The following is an 11,998-nucleotide window of genomic DNA, read 5'->3' as shown; positions in this document are numbered from 1 at the left end:
GTAACTTAGCCAAAAATCATTTCAGTTTCTCATAGACAAGTTGGTCATTGGACTTCTAAGCCAATATATCTAAATTATAACTCATTTAAAATGGTCAACAAGGTACATCTATAAATAATATTTTAATCGTAATTTAACTTTTTTTTCACATTTAATTCAAATTTAACCAAAATCTATGGTCAAATATTAACTTTAGTGTCAGAACAATTTTTACAAAAATTACACTGGTATTAGAAACTTGGAGGATAAATACCGATAATAATGGAATGTTTGTGAAAATAAAAAACGACTTTGATAATACATTCGGTTCCATAAAAACATCAACAAATTTGATTTTTCAAAAGATAAATATTAATTACATAAATAAAAAATAAAAACTTCCATTTTTTTTAAACCTAGAAAATTAAAAAAAATCACTTTTTAAAATTTATATTTTAGTGCAAATTTCATCTTAATTTATTTTCAAAATTATCAAATTTAATTACATTAATATTTTAATTGTAATAAATAATATTTTCTTAAACTTATATTTTAAAGATCTATTTCACATAAATATTATTTAATATATATATATATATATATATATATAGTTATTTTAAATCAACACAATGTTCTTATTAGTCCTATTAAAAGACCTCTTAATATAATTTTTATTCAAGTTTTCATATTTGACTTACATTAAAAGGATTTTAATCTATATTTCAATTATATTGAATTTTGGAATCATCTTTCTTTTTATGAAATTTGTGTCATTAACCTAATTTTATAATAAAATAAAAAATATCAATTACATAATTCCAAAATAAATTTTAATCACCAAGTTTATAACATACTATCATTTTAAGAAAAACCTTGACTTTGATAATAGTAAATAAAGAAAAAAGTAATTGAAAGAAAAACTCACTGAATGAAGTGAGTCACAAAAAGCAAATATTGGAGCAACATCAGACCACAACCATATCATTATATGAAAAGGTAGAACTTCGGTAACACTTAACTGCACATCTAAACTTCTACAAGTACCATGACCATGGGCCTAGCATTCTTTTTATAACAAAATCTTGTAATTCAATAGAGCAGATCATTCTCAAGAAACAGGAACTAAGAATCTGAATCTCTGTTTGACGCTCAACGGTAGCTACCTAAAGGGTCAGCTGTTTTCCCAGATCTAGCATCAGTCCATGCTTTTGCAATTGTTTTCTTCATCTCATCGTCCCCTTCGTCATACATATTCTGCAATATTACATGTATATCAAAAGTCAAATTGAATGTTCCCAATGGTAAATGCATATAAGCATTAAGTTCAAACAAAGTAGCTAAAGCCAACTAAAGATGAAACAGAATCTGACCTTCATCATGTCCATGATTCCTGCCATTGGGTCTTTCTCTTTATCCAAATTTGGCTTTAGCTGTAACATCACCACGAAAGTTACAACTTTATCACGTTGATTAACAGGGAAAAGTCATTTTAATCTTATCTTACTACCTTGTCCTCTTTGAAGTGCAAATCTAGCCAGTTTCCTTTGGAAGCCTTCACTAATGTGATGATTGCCCTTTTGGGCTTGACCAGAACCTTACATTTCTCCGGTACTATCTCCTTATGCAGTTTCGATATTGCACAACGGTAATTCTTCCCTTGAACATCATGGAACTTAACATCAAATGAAATTGACTTAAACTCAGATTCAATCTTATTCTCATCAATTCCCTCCATTGATACATATATCTGTCAAACAACAAATAAAACAAGTATAGCCATTAGGAGAAATTTGATACTTTTCATAAAAAATATAACTGTTAACTTACGGCCTGTGCTTTGCTGTAGGCTATTGATGTGTGAAATTGCAGCAGTTTTAGAGAAAGACACGGAAGCAGTGGTTTCTTGCTTCTATGTTACACATGTACAAGGGGGAGGAAACGTGCTTTAAGACATACTATTAAGCTTAGAACAAAATGGAACTTGATAACTATTTATATCGAACTTTGTTTGACACCTCTAATTTTCAGAAATACTAAATAAAATCAACTTCAAATCAATGCTGCTAAATGGTAGCAGCGTTATATGCCACAATATGGCGGAATCTTAGCCTTCTAGCATTGTGAGATACATGCAATGCGGAATGACAGCTTTGCTTATATCCTATTCACTTCCAAAAAATAAAGATTAAATTCTACTAGTCCTTTCATCTTATATTTTATGTTTAATTTGGTATTTTATCTTTCAAAAATTTCAATTTAACATTTTATTATTTCATGGTCAATTTGATCCTTTCTTATTCCGTCGTTACTATTAACATTACAAAACTTGCAAGTTCCACTTTTATGGTTTAAAATCGCCAGTAATTATTTTATCTTTTAACGAGTATAAACAATTTTTTCTGTGGTTTTAAACTACCTGAAATCACTAAAAACACATTACCAATAACCCTTTACAACTTTCCTTCTTCTCTGTCTCATTTCTGCATTCCTTCTGACACCAATAAACGCAGAAAAGATGACCCCCGTTGCTGCTCCTCAACGATCCCTCCTCTTCGTCAACCAAATATTTCTTTCGGCCTTTCAAACGCCCATCTTCTGCCTTCCCTCACCAATGCTAAAATAAACCACATGTACCCTTTGCTACTTCAAACATAAGAAAAGCCTGAAGTTATTTTATCCTGATTAACGTGAATAAACTATTTTTTTTAAGGTTATAAACAGCCTGCGATTGCTAGAAACACATCACAAATAGCCCTTTTAAACTTTCTCTTTTATCTTTTCATTGTCTTCATTCTTTCTCGGACACCAACAAAGATAAACAAGATGGCCTCTATAACTGCTCAAACAAGATCACTCCTTTTCTTCTCCCTACCCTCTCCAATGTTTCAAAATACGACATGCATACTCCAACAACCTTGCCTCAACCTCATTAAAATTCGCAAAGGGTAAAGTCTCTTCACCTTGGCAACCTTCATGACCTCATTGTGTTCCCGTGATTCTACCACTGCACCACCATCTCGTTGAACGACAGCACCACCATGTGTGTCGGTCTAAGAAATTCTTTAAAAAACATGCCTAACAGTCCCGGGAGAAGAACACAGGTCATCTCCAATACCATCAAACAAATTTTCTCACACTCAAAATCCAAACTTTGTGATTTAGCGTGTGGCTATCTAAAGTAAATTAACAAGAAACTCAGGCCAAAGGAAAATGCGCCCTATTCATAACTAATTAGATAATTTCAGACCACCAAGGATCCTAGTGCGGCCAATTACGTAACACACTGGAGATTCGACCAATCTCAATGTAACATGTATTCCAGACTTTCACCTTACGAGAAAGAACTATTACAACTCAACTACGAGTCCAGTGAGATTAAATGAGACCACGGTAGTTAATATCATGTAATAATTTCTCATTAAGCACAACACACAACACAAGATGGAGAGGAATGATTGAAACAACCAAAAGATGAACAGGGGTAGAAAACACCGTTTCAATCAATGACATTCAGATACATACTTAAAACCATGATAGCCAATATCTCCACAAATAGAATTATACGACTCCTTACCTTTACTTTGTCAACATCCTGATCCCAGCTGAACGATGCTAGCGTGGAATAGTTCAGTGCAGGTGAAGGCGACACCTTAGCTCCGGTTGAAATAGGAGTAGGAATCTGAGGAGCACGAGCAGCATTTGCATCTGATGATATCTGCAAAATCACCTCATAAATTTTCACAGGGAATGCGAAACAACGAACAAGAAGTGCTAAATCAGGGAAATTTGCAATGTGTGTATAAACTGACAACCTTCTCGAGGTTGCGAATCTCAGAGGAGAGTAAAGAGAGGGTTCGAGATCTTTTGGCGATGCTGTGGAGGTGACGAAGCTCCTCCAAATCCAATGTCAAGTCTTGAGCCATTGTTTCACTGAATCGGAATTGATGTAGCAAATTCAGACAACTACTCTGCGGACTTTGTTTTCTTTTATATTGGGGTTTGGAAAATGCTAGAACAAGCAATTGATATGTCGTTGTATCTATTATTCATTAGGGTTTTTTTACCACTCCCCTTATCACGGAAGATTCTAGAGATAACAGGATCCTGCGAATGGGACCTGCGACCTAGTTTTAGTTTCTCAAACAGGGGCTTTCTTTATGTAACTCCTAAGTTTTCTTCCTGCACTCTTAAATTTTTTTAAAATATTTCAACTGACCTTTTAATTGGGGTAAAAAAAAAATCGTCTCTTCATATATTAATTTCACCTATGCATTTTTTTTCTCAATGACACTGGTTTTAGACCTAGTGTCAAAGAAATGGCTCTTCCTCTCCCTCACCTCCTAAACCTAGACACTCACATCCATTTTTTAATTATTATTTTAATTTTTTTAAATTTAGTTTTAATTATTTTTTAATGGTTTATGATTTTGTTATTTCTTTTTAATTTTATTGATGTTGTATGTTCTTGGTTCGAATTTATCGTTTAGGATGTAAGGTTTAGTTTCTTGTTATGATTTAGGAATTATATGTTGTTGTTTTATTCATTTATTCTCTTTAAATTTAGTTATTTGTTATGTGTATTTGTTTTAGTCTTTGTTTGAATTTGTTTGTTATAGAAATGACAAGAATATGAGTTGTGTCTACATACTTGGATGAAAGTTTTGCACAAGTTGAAGCTAGAAGGAGATCTAGGACATCTCCTCATAGAAAGGGTCTTCATGGTGAACACTAGAGAAGCTGCACATTTGTTGATCCTAATGTTTAAGAGGATGTTATTGAGCAGCATGAGGATGTTATTGAGCAGCAAGAAGAGGTTAATTATTAAGCAGCACGATGATGTTGCTCATGGAGAAGATGAAGTGGATGGATATCTTGAAGGTCTACAAAACACTTATTTTGGTGACGAATTATGTTGATCATGTTACATATGCTTTGTGAGAAGGTCGAGTTAATAATGGTCTTTTTTCACGATGGATACTTATTTAAATTTTATATGAAATTATTATGCGTAGCATCAAATGAAGATATATTTGGTAGTCTCCCATGAAAAAAAAATTAAGGCATGTCATTTTGCTATCCAGAATTATGTGTCAAACTCTAGTTTAATGTCTCTCTACGATATTTCATATGATTACATTGATAAAGGGTTGATATTGGCATTTGTTGAAAGATTTCATAAAGAAACAAACACTTTCCATGTTCATGTTGATGAGATGATTGTCACACTAGATGACGTTTGTTATATCTGCCTATAGTGGGACAATTATATCTAAAAGAACCCCTAAAATTTGAAGTTGTTATGGAAACTCTCTTAGACCTATTGCGCATGGACCACGCAAGGACTATATATGAGCTCAGGCAATGTCGTGGTCACCATGTAAGACTAAGTTAATTGAGAGATTTATATAACGATTGTTGTGAAAACCAATGATAGAAGTATGTTGCATAGGCCTACTTGTTGCATCTAATTAGATGTTGATGAGTGCATATTTATGCCCACATTTATGCTTTAAAATTCAAATTTTTGATGGGATAATTGTGCTTAAATGGTTGATTTTAAGTGAATTTGTGATGATTGGAATTGTTGGGTTTGGAAAATAAAGACACGTAAAAAGTGAGTTTTAGCGCATAAATTATTCTTGGATGTTCTAATGTTTATTTGTGCAGCTGAGAATATAAGTTTTATTGGTCCAAATGGCAATTCAAAGCCCAAAATCAGATTTTATTTGGAAAATTCAGAACGGGCTAAAGTGCAGATAGAAGAAATTTCAGGGCATTTGTGCAATTTTGGAAAGTCAGAAAATCTAAAAGATAAAATTCAGTTGTTGAATTTAATTTGGGAATATCAACAGAAAATATCTTCCAAATAATTTTATCATTATCTAAATCTTTTAGTTATTTGAAAGATATAGGATATAAGATAATTGAGTTAATATCTATCAAATATTCTTTAAAACTGATTTAATCTAATGAATATTTGAAAGATATAATATATCAACAGAAAATATCTTATCAACAAACTATTCTGAGTCCAAGCCCAATCAAGCCTATATAAAGAGACCCAAGGGAGGCAGAAAAAAGGGACTTCACTTAATTCATTCATTCTCTCATACTCCTCTCACTTTTCTTTCATCTTGTATTCAACTCCATTCATGGAGAGCTAAGCATCTAGGGATATTCTGCTGTAATTCCATGACGGATTCTGAGGTTACGTTCAGTTAATGCAATTGTTTACTTTGATTATTGATTTAAGTTGTTCTCTCTATGTCTTTCATCTCTCTATCTTGTTAAAAGTAAAGATTTTTGCATCATAATGTGTTTGAATCTACATGCATATTGATTATATGAGTTCTAGGGTTTCTAGGTTTAATTGAGAATTTACTTTGATTTAATTTAGGAACTTTCATATGATTAAATGGTTTTATTATCAATTGAGAATGTACTTTGGTTGATTAGTAATAATTTCAACTATTATCAATTGAGAATTTACTTTGATTGATTAGCTTTTAATTTGGTTAGGAGATTTAAGAATAGACATGATTAAACACAATAAAATTTGATTGAGAATGTACTTTGGTTGAATTTATTGTGAATAATCTAGAAAGGTTTTGCATTTGATTGAGAATTTACTTTGGTTAAATGCATGATCGCCCTCAAATTAATTAAGAATGTACTTTAATTAATTTGAAACTTAAACAATAATCAATTGAACAATTATCCGTGAATAACCGATGATGAATCTATCTTGGAAAAGCAGTGGAATTAGCCTATTTAATCATAACTGTTTTTAAGTCTCTTATTTATTCTTTAAACACTCTTCAACCATTACTTTTATTCATAAGCATTGCATAACATTCATAAGAGCCAGATATTCGAAAGCAATTCCGTGTTCGTAGGGAAACGACTCAGGGTTACTTTAGCCCTATCTACTTTCTTGGATATTACTTGGCAAATACTGAAGTTGTCTTGAAAAGTAGTATTAATTTGATAGCTTCAACGACAGCGTATCAAATTTGGCGTCGTTGGTGGGGAATACGGTTAGTATTTTAAATATTTTGATTCTTATTTTGATTTTTCTTTTTATTTTTTATTTTTTATTTATTTTTTTATTTATTTTTATCTTTATTTTTATTTTTTATTTAACGCACATACATTTAATTTAATTTGAGTTATTTTGTAGCCTTCTTGTTTTAGCAAAAATCTTTTTTCTTGTTTTTATTAAGAATTTCTCTTGAGAAATACTTGAGGCTAGTTTGAATACACTCTGGCTAGGAAAGACTTGGTACTTAAGTTGTCTGTTGTGACGCACCTCTCTTTTCTAGGAGTGGACCCAACAAGTCTCTCTTATCTCTTATTTGAAATCTTTATCTAAAGCAAGAACAAAAGAAAAAAAAAGAAGTAATAGAGAAACAACTTCAAGCAGATTGCGTAGTGCATGACCAAAGCTAACCCGAGAGAATTTTATCAAATTAACCCGGAAGTTGAAAGGAATTTGCGTAAGTTGCGGAGAAGATTGAAATTTGGGTGTTCTACTGAGGGAACACTTCCTACATCTGAAGCCATACCACCTTCATTATCTCCAATCACAAACATATCATCCAATCCTTTACCTGATCCTAACCCAAACAATATGGCACAAAGAACCATCAGACAATTAGCCACCTCCCACAATACAACTATCCGAAGTAACATTGAATATCCTAATGAGGAGTGGGAGTTGAGACCTGACCTGTTAAATGCCTTACCAAAGTTCAATGGGTTATCAAGGGAGAATCCACACAAGCACTTGAGACAATTTCACATGTTGTGTGAAAACTTTAGATCTCCCAAGATCACAATAGAGAGCCTTAAAATGAGAGCTTTTCCTTTTACTCTTCAAGGCGCAGCTCAAGATTGGTGGTATTATCTCTCTGCATGAATTACAAATTGGGAAACTATTGAAAGACTCTTTCTTGAGAAGTATTTTCCTGCATCCAGATTATCAGCTATCCGTAGAGAAATTCAAGATATAAGACAGAGAGATAGAGAGAATCTTAGTGAATATTGGGAAAGATTCAAGAAACTATGTTCTTCATGCCCTCAACTCCAAATGGAAGATTTTATTCTAAGCTTTTATGAAGGCTTAAGTCCTACTGATAGGTCATGGGCAGATGCTGCAAGCGGAGGATCTTTCTTAGACAGGTCACCAGAAGATGGTATAGATCTAATAGAAAGGAAGGCAGTAGACAATCAACAGTATGGCATAAGAGAAAATTCAGTGACTTTGTTGAAGGGAGTGCATGAAATTGAAAATGGTGCAGTTGATGGAAAGATGATAGATGAAAGATTGAATAAGCTAGAAAGCAAACTCGACGAGATTGTAAGTTTGTTTAAAACCTCAACTCCACAAATTGCTAAGAAGTGTGAAATTTGCATTTCAACTAACCATTATACTGATGAATGTCCTAGCTTGGTGGAAACCACTGTGGAAAACCCATCTCAAGCTTTTGTTGCAAACATGATTGGAGGAAATAGACCATACCAGAATTATCATGATTCGTCCTCCAATAGATATCAGCAAAACAGGCAACCTCATCTTCCACATCAACAAAGGCAACAATCTCAGCCTGAAATGTCAATGCAAGATTTCATGAAAACAATACTTGAGCGAAATTCAGAAATCAAGAAATCAATTGCAGAGTTGACTCAGAGGGTGGAAAAATTAGAGGCTAAGGAGTCAAATAAACTACCTGCACAAATAGTGATCAACCCGCAAAATGTAAGTGCTATTACTTTGAGAACGGATAAGAAAGTAGAAGGCCCTGAAGGAGCCCAAGAGGATGAATATAAGGAGAAAGAATGAGCGTAAATTGATGACAATGGAGGATCAAGTGAACCATCACCTAAGACTACCACTGATAAATCCAGGTTAGTATCCTCTAACTCTTCTTCTAAAACTTCTTCTTCTTCTTATTCTCCACCTCCTCCATATCCAAATCGGTTGAAGTCGAGAAACAAAAAAATGGAGGAATTAGACCAAGAGATTTTAAATATTTTCAAGAAGGTGGAGATTAATATTCCTTTATTAGATGTTGTTAAGCAAATTCCTAAATACGCCAAGTTTTTGAAAGAAATTTGCACAAATAGAAGGCGTTTTAGGGATAATGAGGTTGTGAATTTGGGAAGAAATGTGTCAAGCTTGATTCAGAAACATATTGAAATACCGCGAAAATGCAAGGATCCAGGTATGTTTTCTGTTTCTTGTGTTATTGGAAATTCAAAGTTTGACAATGTCATGCTAGATTTAGGGGCTTCCATAAATGTAATGCCTTTATTAGTGTTTACTTCTCTATCTTTGGGACCTCTTAAGACTACTGGTGTGGTCATTCAACTGGCCAACCGTAGCACAATTAACCCTGCAGGTGTGCTTGAGGACGTCCTTGTCCGAGTAGACAAGTTAATTTTTCCTGCAGATTTCTATACCTTGGACATGAAGGATGATGAAGGAATCAGTCCAACAACTATTATCTTGGGAAGACCTTTCATGATGACAGCACGAACCAAGATAGATGTGCATGCAGGATCATTGACAATGGAGATAGGAGACGAGAAGGTGCGGTTCAACTTGTTGGAAGCTGGGAAGCACCAGATTAAAGATCATTATTTGTTTTGTATTGATTTATCAAGTGATGTTGTAAACAATTTTTCTTTTTCAAATATATCGTGCCTAATTTTGGACGAAAAAGGAAACTGTAAAGCAGGTAATATTGAGGACGCGGTATTAATAGATGATACCTCTGTGGCGTCTGAGTGTGATGTTGAGGTGGCTAAGATTACCTTAGGCAGTAAAAGTTTGCCATCTGTGGTGCAGCCACCCATTTTGGAGTTGAAACCTTTACCGTCCCATTTGAAATATGCTTATCTTGAGAGGGATGGGAAACTCCCTGTTATTATATCTGCATTGCTTACTGATGAGCAGGAAAAACAACTATTACAGGTTATCAGAGACCACAAGAGAGCAATAGGGTGGACTTTAGCAGATATTCCAGGTATTAGCCCTTCTTTTTGCATGCATAGAATACTTTTGGAGGAGGATGCTAAACCAGTGAGACAACCTCAAGGAAGACTGAATCCTCAACTGATGGGGGTTATAAAGAAAAGGACACCAAGTTGCTACAAACAGGTCTTATATATTCAAATTCTGACAGCACTTGGGTAGGCCCTATACATGTGGTTCCTGAGAAATATGGAATCGCAATGGTCAAGAACGAGAAGGACAAGTTGACTCCTATTCAAGACAGAAGTGGGTCACATAATGTAGTAGTTGACCATCTTAGTAGGATTGAAAAGGGAAAAGATAACATTCCTATCCAGGATGACTTTTCCAATGAAGTCCTACTAGCATTCCTTCCACCATGAAGGAGGTAAGTTCCCTCATACTTTTTCTTTGCATTTTATATATAAGGCATACATTGAGAACAATGCATAATTTAAGTGTGGGGGTGTGGGGAAACAATTAATTTTGTTCCCTATTTTGTTTGTCTATTTTGTTTGTTTTTAATAAATATTTGCATTAGATTTGAGAGTTTGAAATGAGTGATCATGAATTCAAGAAGAAGAAAAAAATGAGTCATGTTGATATGAGTGGATTGCTTTTATGATTTGCTGATTGAGTTGACTTGAGAATTTCCTGATTAAATCTTTTGTGAAAGAAATTTGAAACCATGTGAGTTTTGGGCTTAATGTTAAGGATGGACCACCATGTGCCATACCTATTTTTTTTTTGTGTGATTTGCCCATGTTTTGTTGATACTCTAATAGTTAGCTTGATTTTGTGTTGTGCAACTAAGGAGAATATGCATGATTTGATATGATTGAGACATTTCTTATTTTAGCTACTTGGCCAAATAAACTTGTCCTAACATTAATCCATTGGAACCCCCTTTGAGCCTTAAGCCTATTTTTCTTGTTTCCAGTCATTGTCAAATGAGAAAAGAAGAATCATATGTTCCTTACCTTAGGAAAGAAGAAGGAGTAATGGATTCTGTTAGAAGTAAAGTGATGAATAAGTGTGTGGGTGAGTACCTCACCCACAAAACAATAAAAAGGGTAAAAAGGAAGATGAAAAGTTGAAGTTTTAAAACAAAAGAGAAAAAAAAAAAGAAGAAAAAAAATCTTCCTTAAAAGAGCAAGACATAGAGTTGTTTTTGAAATCAAGTGTCATTACTCTTTCTATATAAATTTCAAAACCTCAGAAATTCCAAGAAAATTTCCTACCTTTGCCTTAGCCTCAATACAACCTTTAAAAAGCCGTCATGATCAATAATTGCATGTTTTCTGAAGTATGTGAATGATAGTGTCTTGTTAATATCAAGGGTGTCTACTTACATGGGTATTTTGAGTGTGAACACAAGCCAAAAACACTTGAGAGAGTTGGAGAGGAATAAATACATATTGACTTCAGTGTTATCTTTCATATTTTATTTTCTTGGGAATTCAAAAAGGTCCACTTATGTGTGAAGAATAGAGTGATTTCATTTGCATGTTCATGACAAATTAATGTCTAGATGATTGATCTATGTCTAGTGCTACTCATTCTTTTGATTCAAATGCAAATATGGAATAAAATGACTTAGAACAAAGTCTTGGAATTAATCAATTTTGCCCAGGAGTGCAAAAGGATAAGTGTGCGGGTGTGATGAGTGCATATTTATGCCCACATTTATGCTTTAGAATTCAAATTTTTGATGGGATAATTGTGCTTAAATGGTTGATTTTAAGTGAATTTGTGATGATTGGAATTGTTGGGTTTGGCAAATAAAGACACGTAAAAAGTGAGTTTTAGCGCATAAATTATTCTTGGATGTTCTAATGTTTATTTGTGCAGCTGAGAATATAAGTTTTATTGGTCCAAATGGCAATTCAAAGCCCAAAATCAGATTTTATTTGGAAAATTCAGAACGGGCTAAAGTGCAGATAGAAGAAATTTCAGGGCATTTGTGCAATTTTGGAAAGTCAGAAAATCTAAAAAGATAAAATT

At 33.5% G+C, this 11,998-nt stretch overlaps 1 protein-coding gene across 1 annotated transcript; it reads right to left on the bottom strand.

Moving 5' to 3' along the window:
• Nucleotides 1-933: 933 nt before the first annotated feature.
• LOC148193014 (uncharacterized) lies at nucleotides 934-4,078 on the bottom strand. The gene is made up of 5 exons (XM_088098166.1): nucleotides 3,792-4,078; nucleotides 3,554-3,694; nucleotides 1,487-1,726; nucleotides 1,350-1,409; nucleotides 934-1,233 (listed from the first exon to the last, which is right to left on the bottom strand). Exons 1-5 carry the CDS (start codon nucleotides 3,900-3,902, stop codon nucleotides 1,129-1,131), a joined length of 657 nt encoding a protein of 218 aa, XP_087954292.1. The 5' UTR covers nucleotides 3,903-4,078; the 3' UTR covers nucleotides 934-1,128.
• Nucleotides 4,079-11,998: the final 7,920 nt, after the last annotated feature.

This window comes from Vigna umbellata, chromosome 9, assembly GCF_029865625.1.
Source record: "Vigna umbellata cultivar VRB3 chromosome 9, Vumbellata_1.0, whole genome shotgun sequence".
NCBI lineage: Eukaryota > Viridiplantae > Streptophyta > Magnoliopsida > Fabales > Fabaceae > Vigna > Vigna umbellata.
The sequence above is the reverse complement of the archived record's forward strand: the minus strand, read 5'-3'. Positions and strand labels throughout refer to the sequence as shown.

Bases quoted from the DNA above. Each gene is read 5' to 3' on its own strand.
- LOC148193014 (XM_088098166.1), bottom strand. From the start codon at position 3,902: ATGGCTCAAGACTTGACATTGGATTTGGAGGAGCTTCGTCACCTCCAC. The intron at 3,695-3,791 runs GTTGTCAGTTTA...GTGATTTTGCAG, and splicing joins AGATTCGCAACCTCGAGAAG to ATATCATCAGATGCAAATGC. The intron at 1,234-1,349 runs GTCAGATTCTGT...GTAATATTGCAG, and splicing joins GAATCATGGACATGATGAAG to AATATGTATGACGAAGGGGA.